Raw genomic sequence first — 19,938 nt, forward strand, 5'->3', positions numbered from 1 at the left:
CATTCACACGTTTGACAGCTGCAAAGCCACAATTTCCGGAAGCGAAAAAGGATGGAAAGCAAGCAGGTGGAGATCAGGTCAGGTATGGGAGCATACGCCAGAGCAGCACGTCGCTGCATCCACTTTCCGCCGGTACTCCAGGGGGCCTCCATCTGGCCATCTCCCAGGCAGATGCCTGGCCAATCCCAATCTCCTTGAGATGCCGATCAACCTGCTGCAACCCTGAGGCACGTGGTCGGCCCATTGGCCTCCTCCACTCAGGAGACTCCCTCGCTGAGAGAATCTGGTGAGCAGGATCAGCGTCAGGAAAACGAGCCACATGTCCATACAGCCGCAGCTGACGCTCACGGATTATGCAGGTAACAAATTCTCAGCAACCGCTCGTTGGATACAAAGTCCGACCAGCGATAGCCAAGGATTCTCTCAAGAGACCTGGTACCAAAGGATTTAAGTCTCAGTCTCAGATGCAAGTCAGAGCGGTGACGCTCCCTGGTCAGAGTCCAAGTCTCTCATCCACAGAGCAAGAATGGAAGCACCAAGGACCTGAAGACTCGGACTTTCGTCCTCCCGCACAGGTACCGGCAGCACCACACCCCATTATCCAGTGAATCCATGACTGCCCAGGCCTGATTCGGACGTCTGTTTACCTCCGACTCACAGTCAGGAGAGATATGAATATCACTGCTAAGGTAGGTGAATCTCTCCACGACCTCAACATCCTCACCACAAACAGGCACAGAAATGACAGCAGCATCCAAGATGTCATGGAAAGCCTGGATCTCAGTTTTGACCCAGGAAAGCCGTATTCCCAGCGGCTCGAACTCGGGTCTCCGCAAAGAGGACTGCATCATCTGCGAAATCAAGATCAGAGATGTTGATATTCCCAAATGATGCACCGCAGCTCGATCTCTCTGACATCCTCCCCAGAATCCAGTCCATACAAGTGCTAAAACGTGCGGGGGCTAGTACACACCCATGACGAACTCCAGTAACAACTGGAAATAAGTCAGATGGTACCACCATATCTCACAGCACTCTCAGTATCAGAGTAGAGTTCAGACATCAGATCAATCAGTTTTGGTGGAACCCCACAAAGACCAAGAATCCTCAGGAGTGCATCCCGATTCATCGAATCAAACGCTTTGCAGAGATCAACATAGGCTGCAAGCAGCCCCTGCCGAAACTCTCGGCTGCGTTCGGTGAGGACCCGAAGAGCAAGAATATGGTCAATCGTTGACCTCTTTGGTGTAAAGCCTGACTGCTCTCGACGCTGGAGCTCAAGCAGATGGTGGCAAACCCTATCAAGAATTATCCGAGCAAAGACCTTGCCCGGTACTGAGAGCAGCACCACCGCTCAGTAGGTGTTGCAGTCTTGGTGATCACCTTTCCCTTTCCAGAGATGGACAACAAGGCCCCTCTTCCAGTCAGTAGGGATGATGCCTGTGTTCCAGGCAGAGCACAAAACTGCATGCAACAACACGAGTGCAGCATTTCCACCAGCTTTGAGAAGTTCAGCATGGATGCCACAGATCGCTGGAGCTTTACCCCATTTCATCCGGTTCACCGCAGCCTGTGTTTCCACAAACGAAGGTGAATCGCGGTTGTTTGGAGGGTCAGCAACAGTGATTACAACATCCATGATGTCCAACTCAACAGCTGGTGGATCAGCCTGGTATAACCGCTCAAAGTAACCGGCCTAGCGGGCCTTCACTGTCAAGAGTCAAGAGCCTACCACCCTCCGCTCCAACTGCAGTACACCGAGGGATGGGTTTGGATGAACGCAATGCGCGGATTCCCCTGGAAGCAGGATGAGAATCACTTGACCACACATGATGCTCTACCCCATCAGATTCCTCGCACATAGGCCTCCTTGTCCACCCTTAGCGCAGGTACAGTTTTACGCCTCAGCTCCCTGAACAGCTCAGCTCTGCCATTCAGCCTGGCCCTGCGACTGATCAATGGTATCCAGTGTCTCTTGAGACAAAATTCTTCTTCGCCCGACGGTGAGTTCCAAGACATCCACTGGCAACGTCAAGGACGGTGGTCTTGAAGGCACTCCACAACTCTTCAGGATCCCCCAAAGCACCCAGGCGCCCAAATCTCCACTCAGCTTGTTCGCAAACTCCTCAGCTACCCTCTCATCATTGAGCTTACAAACATCCAGCCGAGGCTGGGATGATACCATTTTCTCCTGGATTTAAGGTGCAACTTCAGAATTGCGAAAACAAGCCTGTGGTCAGTATTGAGGAACTGAGCACTCCGGTCGACCCTGCAGTTCTGGATCATCCTCCAGCGACCATCAACGAGCACATGGTCAATCTCCTTTGCCACACCACCAGCGTTGGAATACGAAGTCCAGCGATGAGCTTGTGGGTGCTGAAACCATGAACTGGCCACCCTAAGTCCACGACTTCTTGCAAAGTCAAGGAACTTGGTGTTATTCAGGTTCACAGTTTCTGATCCATGGGGACCAACACACGTCTCATAACCATCCCTATCAGTTCCAGTCGATGCATTGAAATCCCCCAAGACGAGAAGTGTATCTCGCTTGGGGCACTGATCAACCACAGACTCGAGTGTGGCATGGAATGTGTCTCACACGGTAAGATCACTCCCCTCAGTCGGAGCATATACAGAGACCAGGGAAATGACACCCAAGAAGCGACGCATCCTTAGTGTCATGATACGCTCGTTGACTGGTGTTACCTCAATGATCATTTGAGTCAGCTTATTGAACACAGCTACAGCAACTCCTTGGGCATGGTAACCATCAGAGTGATCAGACAAATAGTAGGTGTAACCACTCGCCATGATCTCTCCGTAATGCAGTCTCTGAACCTCAGAGAGTGCTGCAATACCGATGTGCAAACGTTTGAGCTCAGATGAAAACAGATAGGTGATCATCCTCTCTTTGGGATAGGATATTCCAAGCACCCACCCGAAGGGGACGCCTCAGGTTAACCCAAGGAGACGCCGTCTGGTGGACGACACCTCATCACCACTCCGACACTCTCCAACAATCTGACCCGGGAATGTTAACCTGTGGTTTCCCTCCTATGGTCTGGCCGGAACAAACGTGTGGTTTTTGGCCCTTTGCTCGGTGGCGATCGTCTGGCTGGAACAAACGTGAACCGATGAAGCATGCTCAGTATGCCATTCTGCGACGTCACAATTGCACAGAGTACATTTCATGCAGTCGTCTGAAGTTGGATATAGACTAGAAGCAGGATGGCCAACTTGTGGCTGAAATTGCATCATTTTGAGCACACTTAAAATAGTCTATCAACATGCCAATATTGGTGCAGATAGCTGCTTTTGGTTGGTGGAAGCATGGTCAACTATCAAGGTCGCTTCTTCAGCCAATTATAGGTCTTACTAGATCGTGGACATTTACCAAGTTTGATTTTGTATGGTGTTTGTGCACCATGTGACGGACTATGATGCCTTTCAGATCCAGGGAGGCAGTTGTCTGGCTCCACTGATAAATCGAGTGTTGTAGGGAAACAAACAAAACAGAAAAAAGCGAAACAGACGAATCACCAAGCAACAAATTGTTTTGAAAAGAATGAGATCAAGGATATCTACCATTTTAATCAAAAATAAGAATAAAAATGAAATAAACTTAAAAAAAAAAAAAAAAAAAAATATATATATATATATATATATATATATATATATATATATATATATATATATATATATATATATATATATATATATATATATATATATATATATATATATATATATATATATATATATGAAGACCACAAGGGGAAAACCAGAGATGTCAGGATAAGTCAATTTTGAAGAATCTGAAAAACAAAGTTTCAAGACTTTGGTGGACTGTTTAATAACTGTCATATAGATTTCTTTTCCAGTAAAAGGAAGAGTGATCATTGGCCGATCAAATTAAGCATGTAGCATTTGCCAAGCTTCTGTGTTATTTAATTTCAGAGCAAAGAACAAATCAATGTTGCAAACTGACATCACTGGTTATTCCCTTGTTTAATAATTGTCATGCAATTTAAACCCAGGATGTGTAGCAAATTCATGCTTGTTGGTTATTAGCATACATTACATGACTTTGGTGATCACAGATATTTTTTTTCATCATTAAACGGTCATTGTTTTTTGTTTGATTGGTGTTCAACATCATACTCAAGGGTATTTCGCTAAAATGACGACGGATTCTCCATTTCTTACTCCGTACTACTTAATATGATGGAAAACCGGGAGGAAACAAAGGATAAACCACCCCCGCGATAGCCGAAGTCACCTCATGTGACTCCCTCATATACGAGGCAGGTTGATTGGGCGGTGGGTAGATCGAATGAGGATGGGTACTCAGAAGCGCTAACCATTAAGCCACGGCGTGGGTCCCATAAAAGTCACAACAAAGGTTTGACCAGGCTTGAACCACGATATGCACCAACTTCGGAGCCCATGATATAACCAAATAGGCCATTGTGGTGCTCAGAGTTTATGCTGTGAAAGTTTTACAACCTTTCATTTTTTAGTTTCTCAACTCTGAATATTATGGTGGAACAGTTAATATGAATGAAAGGGAGATAACCAGGAGTAAAGTACTGACAACTCTGGGTTTCTAATTGTTCAGCTTTGACAACACTTGTTTTTTCATCGCACGGCTAAACTTTATACCATATAAATTATGTGACAGCCCTGGTTATTTGTTAAAGTAATATTGTGAGAGGAAACCTTATGTTGCCAACTATTGGCAGGTGCAATAACCCTGAAATTTATAAAAAGTGACATCTCTGGTTTTCCCCTTGTGGTCTTCATATATATAATATATCGACTATATAAATGGCAGTCCTGTCTGTCTGTTTGTCACCAATAAGCTCCTTGACCAGTGAACCGATGTTGATGAAACTTTACACACATATAGACCTAACATTCAGCTCCAGGATGCGTGAAGTACCTTTCCATAAAAATGAAAATATATATATATATATATATATATATATATATATATATATATATATATATATATATATATATATATATATATATATATATATATATATATATATATATAAAAATAAATGAATAAAATTTCCATTTTTTTTTTTTAAATGGCTTTCAAATAGTGCGCCGGCGTATTAATCGTAACAAAAGGCTTCATGGTTAAAAACACTAGGGTTTTTTGAAATACAAAATGTTCGTATTCGTTGACTTTTTAAACATACACATTCTCCTCCTGTTATTTGAATTCTCGAACTGCAAGTGCACGGCAACAGCTGACTGCTGATAGATCTGCTCATGAAAGAGCCAGGCAAGCAGAGTCGGCTGCAGAGAGAGAGAGAGTCGTCTTACTGCCGATATAATATCTGCTCATGAACGAGCCAGGCAAGCAGAGTCGGCTGCAGAGAGAGAGAGAGCGTCGCCTAACTGCAAATAGAGCGTCACACCGACGGGCGAGAGAAGCACAAAACTCACGTTCCAGCTTTCTAGGTCCGGGTTTTGGCAGGACATCAAGGACAGTTGCCACTGCTGCTAGAAACAGAGTGGCTCAAGGCCGCCTTCAACTATGACCTCTCTGAGGATTACAGCAGCATAAAGCCTTCCTTCCATAAATCTAAGGAATAAAATAAGCCTTCCTAATTTTCTCCATACAACAAATGCCTCAGTCTAACTAGCGTGAGGAAAATAGGGCAAATTTCCCGGGTATTTCAACTAGTGTATATATATATATATATATATATATATATATATATATATATATATATATATATATATATATATATATATATATATATATATATATATATATATGTTTTGACAAGAATAAATAAATATTGATATGCTTCTGCACACGTTAGATGTGAACCCACTGTTACATTTCAATCTCAATTAAAGGTCGCGAGAGTGAGTGCGCGAGAGAGAGAGATAAGTGGAAGAGGAAAAAATATATATAAATCTATCAGATGCTTCTAACTCAAGTTGTAAGCTGCAAAATTATTTTCAAATGGCACACGACCTTTGAGAAGTTGAATCCAAAATTGAATCAGTTCAGACTTGTGCCAAATTTCGTTGAAATCCCTTCTGTTGTTCACGAGTTATTGTGGCAAAGATTTTCAATCAAATGTCACATGACCACAAATATGTCATCACAGTTCATACTTGTACAGTTTGGTCAAAATCCCTTCAGCACTTTACAAGTTGTCGCAGTAACGAAATTCTGCTACGCATGCATAGACGGACAACCTGAAAAAAATGCTTCCAGCACCTTCGGCTGCAGAGGCATAAAAACAACAAAAAAATAGAGGTTATACATCTCAAGATAAGTCGCATAAACATTGTTGTAAACTCTTGGTGCCATCGTGGTGATTATTTGCGTCCGAGGATTAGCAGAGCCCACCGTTCCTATTTTAACCGAAACAACCCCTATTTTACCCCCTCAAACAATTGACATCCAAAAATTAAAAACAAACAAAAAAAAAAAAACATTCAGGTCAAGACCTGAGATTGGTCTGAGGCACTCGGGTCAAGAAATCCCGAGGGTGGATTTTAGGAACTAATCTACGAGCTCCCGATGGAAAGCAAATAGATACTTTTTTTTTTTCTTTCTTTCTTTTTTGTATACATTGTTGAGTCTTGTGTAAGAGCTGGAACACTGAATGGATCAGGATGCAACAGGAGAAAAGGAACAGTACAAAGAAGGGGGTGGGGAGGGAGACACCAACAGCTGAATTGAAGAAAAATAAAAGAGGGAGACTTGGACAAACAATGGGTGTGGGAAGGAACGAGGGGGAGGGGAGGACACATGGGGTGGACAATATGAATACAGAAGGAAAGTTGAAGTTGGGGTGGGAAAACTGCACTTGGGGTAGGGGGAGGAGGATAACGGGGATAGAAAAGATCATAGTTTTGGATTGGGGAAGATCTGACGTGGTGATTGTGGTGGTGGTGGTGGTGGTGAATTGAAAAATAAATAAATTAGGAATCAACAACTATTTGTGGTTATGACTAAATTCTTTACTGAATGTTTCAGCAAGTCATGACTAACCACAGCATTCCTGCAAGTTGGCATAAAATCATGGTTTTACTTCACTCTGCAAGTGCTCAATTCACTTCCTGTTTGGAACCACACAATGCAAACATGGTGGGGCATGTAGGCCACCGTTTGTAAATGTAACTCGCAAATTACCGCAGTTTTGCAAGCACATGCGGTGTGTTGAATATGCTCTAAAGCTTGTAATCTGTGTTCTTTCCCCCTTGGCATTACTGTCCGACACCTTCATGCTACTCAACCTTGCCATTCTTTTACGAGGATCAATGATGCCATGAGCAAATTTCAAATCAACAAGTTATTCTGGCAGGTCGAGTCCTCTTGCCGTGACAACATTGGTTATGCAAGAGCATTCATAACCGATTGTCATTACAAGGTGTTCCTTCCGTCAGCTGGGGAATTGAAGCTGGGATACCGACCCATAAACGCACACGCATCGAGGTCAAATCATAAAGGTTGTATAATTTTCTCGGAATGAATAAAACGTTAAAATAAATAAATAAAAATTGAAGAACAAATCGGGGTATGAATCGCCAACATTAGTGCAATGGTCAGAAAGCAATGGAGAAAGAGTGGCAAGAGGGGCAGGGTGATGCAAGGCAGAGTATTTAGGCAAAGCAGGACAAAACTGGAACTTTACCCCGTTTGCTCTGGAATTTCTTCCTGGCACCAAAGCCTGCTGGGAATAGCAAGGGCCAAAAACCATCATTCTGCAAGCCATGGCTCTGGCCAAAAGATAGGCCTCCACACCCGTTGCCAGCACAAGCACCCACACCAAGCACCCATCATGCATCCTTGAATACCACCCAACATTCAACCCACCTTGCTTGTCGGGAGTGTGCATCAATGTCGCATACGAGTTGGAGAGACGCTTGTTCACAACTGGTGCATCAGGGTTGTGTCGAGAAAGGTTGACTGTTGAGATGCAACGACGATCTGAACCTGCACTCATTGTGAAGTGATGAAGAGGATTGGGAGCGAGTCATCAGGCCAAGACAAGCTTCAAATACACTACTCGCAAATTACAAGCAGATGGACTTCTTGGTTGAAGTAGTCAGAAACAAGAAAGATACCCAATTTTTTTTTTTAAAGCGAGAGCATATGATGAAACAGCAAAGGACCATCGGAAAGTTTGAGACATGAGAAGTGTCGAGGTTGAGTGCAGTGTGAGATAATGAATACCAGTTTGTTGCACAAAGGTGAGAACAACAATAACATGTGAAGCAACATCAATAGTTTCGAAAGGATCATTTGAGCCCAAGTAATGCACATAAAACTGCTCTCAATCGAATTTGCACCACAACCTTCACAATATATTATGGCAATTGAACTTTAATAGTGGTTCTTCAAATGTGGATTGCATTTAGTTCATATAGAGAGTTAAACCAACCAAACATAACTCTTTTTCGCTAAAAGCACCTGGCTTGTGAATACGTGATGATGAAACTCTGGAGCAGCGACCACGAGGGTCATGTTTGGCATACCGCTCCTGCGCACAGCGAATAGCAGCCTCGTAGCGGGCCTGAACACACACGCGCGCACAACCTGTGTATGACATTGTCACTCATGATGGAACCTGGCGAGATGACAAACCAGAAAATATCACTTTATAAAACATTTTGCATGTTTGCACATTGCTAGCACCTTGTCCTCAGCTAAATGAGCCTTCCGTTTCTCATCGACGGCAGCCCTACGACGATCCTCATGCTGCCGCTGCTGGTAAAGACGCCTGCGCCGTTCCTCCATCGCTCGTTCATGCCGCATGTGGACATGGTGCTCCCGCGCGAGGTACGCTTCTCCACGAGCAGCTAACGACATAAAAAGAGAGCAAAACCTACAGTTAAGTGAGATAAAATGGGATGTGTCCAAGTTCTGCAGACATACTTTGGGGATGTAATCAGAAGCTAATCTGCTTCCAGAGTGCAAGCACAAACTTACTTCTGGTGGTGATGCTATTTGCTTTGGAACAAAGTGTTAAAGCAAGATCATTTCACGCTTCACTCCACCAATCCAGACAAAAGTAACAGTACTGTGCCAATCGGCTGAAGGGGGTTGCATGTCAAAGTGTTTCATGTTCCCAGGATAACACTACCATAATCTCATTGTTGGCTCAATGAATGTTTCACTTGAAGGCTTTTCAAAATTTGTGCCAAGAAGCTGTCATACTGACATCGTGAGCACCACTCAATTATTCTCCATCTCTGTTGAGTGGTTGCAGGTTTCTTTATTGAATTGATAAGAGCAAATATAACAGCGTTCACATCGCGCCAATACATCTGCCGATCAAGCAATTAAAATGCGCTCGATGATGCAGCGGGCAAAGGTTACTTGTCCGCACTTTCTCCTTAAATGCTGGGCGTCGAGCAAGAAAGTAGTACATACCACTTAAAGCATTTGGTATGACCTGACCCGATTCAAACCGCCGACCTCCCATACTCAAAGCAGACACCAAAACAATTATGTGACCAAATAAAATAAAAAAACAGTTGTTTTATGGTCTTGGCCATCCCCTCAAAATGGTATTCACCCCACTGCTGCTCTGGAAAGCACACACCGACTCTTCCAGGCAGTGTTCTTTGTTGTCTCCCCCTTCTAAATTTCTGGAATTCCCTTACATTCTCATTGAATTCATGCCTCCACATGCAAACAAACAAGGTACAAATAATTAAAAACAATTAGAGACAAAAAAAAAACTACAATTTTTGGGGTTATTTTTTTGAGATGAAACTTTCAGGGAAGAATAACACTGTGGCAGACAGGTCGACAATCACGCTGACCGAATTTACACTGCATTCAATAGATGATAATACCTCCCCCAAGGATCGCCCAAATACAAACCAAAACTGGCAGTTGGTCTCAGGGGAAGACGTTTCGTACAAATAAGAGGTTTATTCAAAAGAATAAAGGGGGTGAGGAAGGACAAGACGCTATAAATAATGGAACAGATCTTCTTCATGATCTGGAACAAATTATCACCCACCCTACTCATATCCCAGATAGTCATGACCACACCACCAAGACTTTGGATATATTCTTCACTTGCAATCCATTGCATTACAACTACACAATTTCACCTCCAATTGGTTCTTCTGACCACAATCTTGTGATCATCACTTTACTTACCCCCCAGACTTCTTATCAGACTGCTCCGACGAAATGCCAGTATTGGCATTTTAATAATGCTGACTGGACTGGTTTACGAAACTTCTTTTCTGACTTTCCCCGGAAAGACTACTGCCTCTCCTCGGGCGATGCCTCTATCTCTGTTGAACATATACAGCTGAGGTTGTTGTTGCAGGAATGGAGGCATATATCCCCTTCTCTTTAAAGTCTATCTCTCCGACAAAATCTTGGTTCAATAATTCCTGCTCTGCGGCCATTCGTGCAAGGGATGCCACATATCGGACATTGAAAAACTCTTCTTCCTCCGACTCGCATTCAGCTTTCATATCTGCCAGAAATCATTGCAAACATGTTATTTGTGAAGCGAAGCATTCCTTTATTCAAAAGAAATGTGACAACCTCTCATCTTCTTCCACTAATAGATCTTTCTGGTCCTCAGCTTAAAGCATCTCCAACAACTTCTGCCGCTCTACCTATCTTTTCCAAGAATACTCTCACTGTTTCTCCGACCGATAAAGAAACTCTTTTTGGTTCTCTTTTCTTCTCTAACTCCACTCTGGATGACACTAACATTCCATCTTCCTCTGATGCTTCCCTCACCAATCCTATGTCCCTCCCTATAATCTCTTTTCATGCAGTCAAAAAAAAAATACTCCTCTCTCTGGACAAAAGCAAGGCCAACAGGCAAGATGGCATTCCTCCCCTCGTCTTGACGGAATGTGCTTCAAAACTTGCACCCGTGCTTGCTCGTTTGTTTCGTTGTTTAAAACCCCAAACTTTTCCTCTACCCTGGAAACATGCCTTAAGACAACCTATTTTAAAGAAGGGTGATCGTTCAAACCCTTCTAACTGCAGTCTTATTGCTCAGACCTCTACTGTTTCCAAAAAGTCTTTGAATGTCTTCTCAATTCCCATTTTCTCAAGCATCTTAAATCTCACAGTCTTTTATCTGTCCACCAATACGGCTTTCACAAAGCAAGATCTGCAGGTGATAACATTTCTTACATTACAAATATCTGGGCCAATTCTTTGAGAGACTTTGGGGAATCTTTTGTTGTCGGCCTTGATATCTCAAAAGCTTTTGACAGAGTTTGGCATCGGGGTCTGATATCCAAGCTTCCCTCTTTCGGCTTTCCTCCTTCACTCTGCTCTCTCATATCGAGCTTTCTCTCCGACCGCTCTATCTCCGTAATTGTTGATGGTTCAACATTGAACCCCCTTCCCTATCAACAGTGGTGTACCTCAGGGTTCCATCCTGTCCCCAACACTCTTCCTTCTTTTTATCAATGACCTTCTTTCTTCCACAAATAACCAAATGCACTCGTATGCTGATGACTCAAAATTACATTCCTCCATGTCTTTCCCATCTTCCCTCACTCGAGCTGCATCTTGTTTCATCACAGCCACCTCTTTAAATTTGGATTTGGACAAAATCTCCCAGTGCGACAAATGTCATGAAGTTTAATGCTTCAAAAACTCAATTTCTTCCCATCTCTCTCAAAAACTCCTCTCAACTCTCCAATCTCCTTTGAAAGCTCTACAATTACACCATGTGATACAATAAACCTACGAGGTATCACGCCAACATCAAATTTATCCTGGAATCCACACATTACACAAATAGCTAACTCTGCCTCCAAGAAATTAGGAGTCCTGTTCAGATATCAAAGATTCTTCTCCTCTGAACAGTTGTTCCAACTATGTAAAGGATTGATTCGTCCTTATATTGAGTAGTGCTCTCACATCTGGGGAGGTTCCAGCTCCACATACTTTCTGGACAGAATTGAATCCAAAGTTATTTGACTTGTCAACTCTACCAGTGCGACCTCAAAACTCGACCCACTCAAATTACGCAGCATTGTAGGCTCTCTCTCTTTTCTACAGATATTACTTCGGTTTCTGCTCGCAGGAACTTCCTGCTTGTGTACCTCCACCATTAGCGAGACCAAGGAATACTCAACAAGCCACTACATCACATGATTATGGTGTGGTCATTGGCAATTCAAGGGTGGGCCATAACGATGTTTGTTTCTTCCCCTCAACTGCTGAACTCTGGAACTCTTTACCTTCTCATGTCTTCCCAAACACTTATGACCTTCTCCTTTTCAAAAAGCAGATTTTTTATTTCCTCAAAAACTCTGACTATTCTTCCTTTCCTTATTTTTCTATTAAAGCCGTTCTTATATTTAAGGCTTGGCCTCGATGAGGCCAACTCAGTATGCGCCTGTAGCCTTCTACATTTAGAAAAAATATATATATATATATATATATATATATATATATATATATATATATACATATACATATACACACACATATATATCGAGACACAAACAGAGAATAAGTGAGCACAATCTTATGTTTACTGAAACTACAGCCCACTACTGGAGCCAAAATACCAGATCAAACCATAAAAAGGGATATGTGAGGGCTTAAGGCAGGCACAATGGCATGACTTACACCACGACCCATAGTCGTGCAGGCTGGTGCAGCATAGGACAAAGGTGAAAGGGTGGCAATGAGGCGATGGCAGGGAGATTGTGTCTGCAGTCTCTCAATGGTCCTTCTCAGAATCATAACGAAGTCAAGAAATCTTTTATGACTAGTAGAAGCAGCTTACTCATGTTAACATGCACGTGTGCAGCTTTCATTAACTTTGGGACCGCCTCCATGCACAGCAGGGTCCCTCTTGTTGGCTGACTGCTGTCAGTGGACAGTGCCACAAAAGCATCCAGCCTCTCTCTCGGGCTCCACAGCTCACTTTACCAAGCTGTAACCTGCTGCCTTTGGACAAACAGAACATGCGTTTCCATGCCATTACAGCCAGTGCCTTTGTGTTTTGGTGCTCACGCATACTGCGCCTGCACAGGAGGTTTTACGCAATACTACCTAACCCTATTCTGCTTTATAATGGATGGTCACTGCCCCCACAGTGCACATATTACATACATCTTATCTCTGGTAGATCGGGAATAAAAAAATAAAACTGATCCACTCGAACCAGGCTATCCTCAGCACATTGTAATGATGGATCCCAGGCCCATCCAAATACCAATAATGAGGTGGGAGCATGACTACTAATTACCAACCTATACTAACGAGGCAGGAAATGTTAGACTGACACTTAACTTGGATCAACATGTGCTAATCGAAGCAATCTCTACAGAACAAAAGATAAATTGTCATTTAATGATGTTTCTATTTCACAAAAACATTCGTGCCATAGAGAGGGGGGGATATATGAATAAAAAAACGACAACGAAGCCCTCACAAATTGCTGACTCGGCAGGAAATGTTTGGGTTAGAGATAAATATTTTGAAAATGTAACCAAATTTATTTGTCAACTATATAGTTCAAAGAACACCTTACCCTGTACAGTATGCACAATCAAGGCTTGTGGGAAAAAAAAAAACAAAAAAAAAAACTAGAACAGAACATATCAGAATGATCAGGACGCAATGTCAAAACCCACAATGTTTATTTTGTATACACTGTCGAGGCTCGCAAGAGAACCAACACAGAACGGGAGAGGGAAGGAAAAAAAAAGTGAAGAACAGAAACATGAGAAGTGTGGAAGGGAGAGGGATGGGGCAGGGTACACAGGGTAAACAAGATAGACACCACAGGGACTTTCAGGAAGGAAAGCAGGAAATTTGAAGGAGGTGGGTTTGGGGTGAATTAGCAGGGGAAGAAAAGATCGAGGTTGTGGATGGGGGGGGGGGGAAAGAGAAGAGTTGGTGGTGAACAGCTGTTTTGAAGACCTGGAGGCAAGAGTGGGATTGAAGAGTGTGGGAGTTTGTTCCAAAGGTGGAAAAAAAAAAGAGGAATGAAAGGGTGAAGGTGACCAGTGATTCTTGATTTTGGTAGTTTTACCAGAAGGGGGTTGTTGGCGGACCTTGAGCACCTTGCGGAAATATGGGGGGGGAACATATTGCAGAGAGAGCGAGGGGGCGAGGCCAGAGAGGAGACAGTAGAAGACAAACACCACTGACCTGCCTGCGGTGAGAAAGTGAGAGATCCAAAGACTCAGCCTCATCTCGGGAGATACCAATGACCCTAAATGTCTTGGTTTCCAGAATGTGAAGCCGAGAAAGGTGAGAGACGGGAGCAACAACCCAGAGAGGCAAGCGGTACTCCATCAGACTGCGGACGAAAGCTTTGTAAGTGGTCAAGAGCTCAGGTGTGCCAAGGAAGGACTATGATGGTAACCACACAATGCGATGCAGTGCCAGATTTGTCAGAATGCAGAATTTTAAAATGGTGTCAGGCCATGACAGCAAATTTTACCGATTCTCATAGTTACTCTGCCCTCAGGACATGAATATTTTTTTCCAGGTCCTGTTAAACGGCAGGATTTTAAACTGGGGGGAAAAAAAATAAAAAATAAAAACTATATCAGGGGGGATTTGTGTACGACACTGTTCAAGTACATTATTAAATCAAAATAAAAAATAAAGATTTTAGAAGTTGTAGAAATACTTTTTTTTTTTTGGAAGTTTATCACTGTTGATGCAGCTTGTTTGAAACAACCTTATTTAACACGTTACATTAGTTCTTCAGACCTGTTGTTTGTGTCATTTAAAATGGTAAGTTTCCTGTTTGGAATGGTTATTCAATTTTGTTTGACTACCAGACAGAGTTAAAATAAAAACAAGAATAACTCAAAGGGCACTCGGTAGAGCGCATACCTCTGCCACGCAATGCCCGATCCACGAGAACTTATCGGGCCCAATACATTTTTGAGATATCGTGCTATACATCGTTTTCGGCACTATCTCTCAATGGTGAAGAATCACTTTAAAAATTCCAGTAGCTGGATCAAGATCTTCACCAAAATAAAATCAGTTCATCCTCGTCACACACGCAACCTGTCCACAACTTTTTGAGATATCATGCACACAAACAAACAAACAGATAGACAGACAGACAGAAAGGGGTGAAAAGGTAACCTCCTTCACCTTTGATGTAATAATAAATCATCTCACTACTCGATGCGCATGCATGACCGGCTACTGCAAACCTGCAGGTTCGTTTTCCGATTCATGTTCAAAATACAGCATTCAATTGGAATCAAGTTGTTCCTCGATCATAAACTGACATTTTTCGACATAGAGCCAAAAGTGAACCAATTGCTTAACCACATGTTTTTGCTTCATGTGTGCGGGGCAATTATTAATACCGTTCGGTAATTTGTAGGGAAAACCCGACAATGTAGTACTGCATTAAATAAATAAGCAAGTAACACTTCGTTACAGGCAGTAAACCGTGTAGTTGACAAAAGATTATATCGAGGTTCAATGGGCCAAATTACATTGATCGTTTTCATTGCAAATTTGCACTTCGACAGATCAGGGTCATTAAAGTATCTACCTTACCTATAAAAAGGGTGGTTGTAAACAGGGGGTGCAGCCATTAAACCGGTGAATGCAAAATTACAGAACACCACCACAATCTCACAGAGAACAAATGATCAAGATCGTTTAATTTATTCCCAAGTTACAGATGGATCAAGGTGAATAGTTATTCAGTTGGGGAGGGAATCAAGGAGATCATTTTTATATGAGAAGGAAAAGCCTAGATATGCATCCTCAAATACACGAGTAACGCACATTAGACAACAAAGCACCCACGCAAAGCAGAAACAGGCTCCTCGCAGAGTTCTGCACCTCAAAAATGGAGTGCTGATAAAGGTTGTGGGATTGCATGAAAATCAGGACTTGGAACAGACCAAATGAAAGTGAAGTAAGAAGAAGCATGAAAGGGAAGAGGAAGGAGGGAAGTTGTACCGAGCTGACGCTGAAGTGCCTCGCGGCGTTCCTTCGCCAGACGTACTCGTTCGTCCGTGGATGAACTCGAGGCATCGAGCCCTGGGTCACATTGCAATGAAACATGTTGGATTTAGGCTAAGACAGACAGTCAATGCAGATATGGAATATAAAACCCCAAAGGGGAAATTAGGCCCGGCAGATGCAGTTAAAGGTGCCAGTCATTTAAATGTTCACGAGCCACGAACAATCAAGTGTTACATCAGCAAATGGTGGGAATGGGGTGATACTGGATTGAGTGGTTTACCTGCTTTAGCAGCCGTTGGGGCGGATGGTGAGGAGGTGGGACGAGGAGAAGAGGGGATGTCCAAGCCCTGCGAGCTCTCCTGGCCCTCTAGAGACAGTAAAAAAAGTGGACAGAATTCAGACCACCAAGTATGGATCAATCCCTTACGAGTCAGGTGCAAGCAGCAACTCGATGGAACACATCAATAAAGCTTGAAAACACCAAAACAACTTTCAATTGGACATTTTTCTTCCCAAACTGCAATGGTGAGCAAAAGGTCATAACCAAATATCATGACAGCAGTTTCCTCACCAACTAACTTCAAGAATGGAAACCCTTGAAAAAAATTAAACAACACACCCATATCCCAAAAGTTATACGGAGCTAGAAAAAGTTGCACAGAATAAAAGGCAATATTTGACAAGAAAACTAGAAGGGCACTCGGTGGAGTGCATCACTCCACCATGCAATGCCCGATCCACGAGAACATAGTGCCCAATACATTTTTGAAATATCATGCTATATATATATATATATATATATATATATATATATATATATATATATATATATATATATATATATATATATATATATATATATATATATATATATATATATATATATATATATATATATATATATATATATATATATATATATATATATATATATATATATATATATATATATATATATATATATATATATATATATATATATATATATATATATATATATATATATATATATATATATATATATATATATATATATATATATATATATATATATATATATATATATATATATATATATATATATATATATGTATATATATATTGTTGTGAATTCGCGCCCGCCGGCGTGCGGACGGCCACGTCACTCGAATCGTGACCGCGTCGCCCACCGGACGGACAATTCGGTCGTGACCCTCCGGGAACTATCGCCCGGAGCCAGTCACGGGTGGGCCTTTCGACCTCACCACAATTGTGCCAATCGGCCACCCACGTAGGATAGGGTTGTTCGTCAAACTCGACCTACCTAAGTACCCACGCGGATGGTAAACCGGGCGATCGTACCTCACCGCAGGTCGACTCGACATGAGCCACTTGGGCGGCACATTCCGTACTATCGGGATAACCGAGCGGTGTTATCGTCGACCTCGACGGTTCAGATTATTTACCGGGCGTTTTGCACCCACTACTAACCCTTTACGTGAAGCAGGATGGAGGGTCAATAAAGAAAAGACAAAGCGAAACGGGAAAACAGTTCACACAATGCACATTTATTTCCCGGCACACGGAAAGCACATATATACAGCCACAGTCAAAATGCACATATAGCAACCAGAAAAAAAAAAAGCAACAACGACGCAGAGTTACTACCGACTACGAGCACACACGGCAACACTTATAAAGTTCTACTTTACAGACTGCGCCAACACACATTTACACAAAAGCAAAGGAAAGAAGCCACCCTCAGAGACAAGGGGGCAGACAGGCCTGTAGGCCAATATGTGCGCGTGACCTGGAGGAGCGGCCAGGTCCGCGAGACCGGGGGGGGGGGGTCCTACCCACGTCCTCGTGACGCGTTGACGGGTGAGCCGCGGATGTGGCCGCGCGCTGTGCCCCGACTCCGTGCTCCTTGGCGGGTTTCGTTGGCACGACGTTTGGAGTGGGGTGGGAACGGGGCCCCCTTTTGCACTCTCAGCGCGGGGGAAAGGGGAATTGTTGATGCCCTGGGGGAGGGAGATGGCTGGCTGGCTTGGGTCCCATGACGAGCGATCCCCCACCGCGACCTCGTAGCCGACCGCCATCCTTCTCGCCTCGGACCCGAGCTCCTTTGCCTCTTCCCGCAACTCTTCTCAGCCGACTCCAGAACCCAACTCTCTCGATGACTCTCTTCCACTCTCCAACCAAAACTGACTCACTCTCCTACGATTCACCTTGCGCGATGTTTGCGGGATTGAGTTGTGAAGGTAAAGGTCGTGGCTGTTGGCGTTGTTGTTGTTGTTGTCTGAGGGTTGGAGCGTGGTTGTAGTTGGTGACGATGGCTGGCGTGGTGGTTAAGGTGGTTGTTGTGTGATGGGACGTGGTTGGTTCAAAATAAAGATAGAACAGAAAAACGCCTAACTCAAAGGATCGCAGCCCGACTGAATCACATAAATTCCCTCTATACAACGGGTTTGGGCTAACTACACATGTACTTAGAGATATCTCACCTACGGGCCCTGAATGGTGGTTTGCGAATTTCCACAGCCGTAACTATATTATATATATATATATATATATATATATATATATATATATATATATATATATATATATATATATATATTTATATTGTTTGTGGCCCGATCTCTCAATGGTTAAAAAAAAAAATAAAAAAAAATAAAAAAAAAAAAAATCGCTTATAAAAGTTAAATAATTCTCGTATCTAGATTCGGATCTTCACCAAAATTGAATCAATTCTTCCTTACTACACACCCAACGTGTCCACCAAGTTTCGTACAAATCCGTCCACAACTTTTTGAGATATCGTGCTATATATCATTTTTGGCCCTATCTCTCTGGTGAAGAACCACTTTACAAATTGTCGTTGGATCTGGATCTTCACCAAAATCTAATCAGTTTGTCCTGGTCACACACCAAACTTGACAACAAAATTTCATCTGGATCCGTCTACAACTTTTTGAGATATCGTGTACACAAACAAACGAAATTGCTCGTTGAGCAAGGAATTGCTGGAATAACTTTGTCATATCTCCATGATCTCTGAAAAAACAAAAACCTGGAAATCAATTTGGTTCTTACAAGTTGATAGTGCAACCGTTTGATGAGTTATAACACTTGGTTTGGTCATGATCATAACTTGGAAGTCAATCGGACTTGAAATGGCGTTTTTATCGCAATTTGAAAGTTTTGACCTGACCCCCTGACCTGACTGCTAAGAAGGGTGTTGGTGTGACACCACAATGAGACATATGGTTAGATGCAGTATTAGAAGATGCACATTTTGATTTGGTTTGAAGTCAATACAACCATTTTTGCAAAAATAAGAATTTCGGTTTTTCGGTGACCTTGACCTTTGACCTACATTCACCAAAAACGACAAGTGTCTAAGTTGGACCACGGCCAACGTCTGTACCCAGTTTGGTCACGATCGCTGAAACGGTGTGGCTGCTATAGGGTAAACAAACACACAAACAAACAGACAAACAGACACACAGAATGACACACGCAACCGACCAACATAATTGCCGAAATCCAAAGGATTCCGGCAATTAACAAACAGACAGGGGTGAACACACAACCTCCTTCACCTTCGGTGGTGGGGGTAATAATTCCACCACTGAACTTCAAAAGTAGGGCGGGGTGCTGCGGGGAAGCAGAAAAATTCTGCAAACCAAAAAAAGTAATGTGGCAATGTGCTGAGGGCGATGGAGTGTAGAATGGTTAGCTTTGAGAAAGAGAAAGAGAAAGAGAAAACAATGGAATAAAACTAAGTTTCACAATTCCACCGGTTTGCCACAACCCTAAACCTATTTGGTAATAAACACCTTGTATTCTCACGACGAGATTATATATCACTTGCCAGTCTCCAATCAGTGAGCAGCTTCATCACAATTACAACTTCTTCTTTTGTTTCCATCCTTCACCTCACGTCACCACCTCCACATCGGCCTATTCTCACATCACTTGCCACCCACCCCCTCCCCTGCACCTCT

At 42.8% G+C, this 19,938-nt stretch overlaps 1 protein-coding gene across 8 annotated transcripts in view; it reads right to left on the minus strand.

Annotated features, from left to right (window-relative positions):
- The window catches only part of LOC147010543 (uncharacterized), a 72,395-nt gene that overhangs the window by 37,708 nt on the left and 14,749 nt on the right, over positions 1–19,938 (minus strand). For 5 of the 8 annotated variants that reach the window (XM_085859682.1, XM_085859680.1, XM_085859683.1 and 2 more), the window contains exons 2-7: positions 16,230–16,316; positions 15,944–16,024; positions 8,678–8,841; positions 8,453–8,555; positions 7,856–7,975; positions 7,674–7,712 (exon numbers count right to left, since the gene is read on the minus strand). In XM_085859682.1, the coding sequence (XP_085715808.1) occupies positions 7,674–7,712; positions 7,856–7,975; positions 8,453–8,555; positions 8,678–8,841; positions 15,944–16,024; positions 16,230–16,316 (594 nt within the window). The remainder of the gene's footprint in view (positions 1–7,673; positions 7,713–7,855; positions 7,976–8,452; positions 8,556–8,677; positions 8,842–15,943; positions 16,025–16,229; positions 16,317–19,938) is intronic. The other 3 variants (XM_085859681.1, XM_085859679.1, XM_085859677.1) reach the window with 2 other exon arrangements.

The sequence above is a fragment of the Eptatretus burgeri genome, chromosome 16 (assembly GCF_056783735.1).
Source record: "Eptatretus burgeri isolate ZD-2024b chromosome 16, Ebu_testis_v1, whole genome shotgun sequence".
Taxonomy (NCBI): Eukaryota; Metazoa; Chordata; class Myxini; order Myxiniformes; family Myxinidae; genus Eptatretus; species Eptatretus burgeri.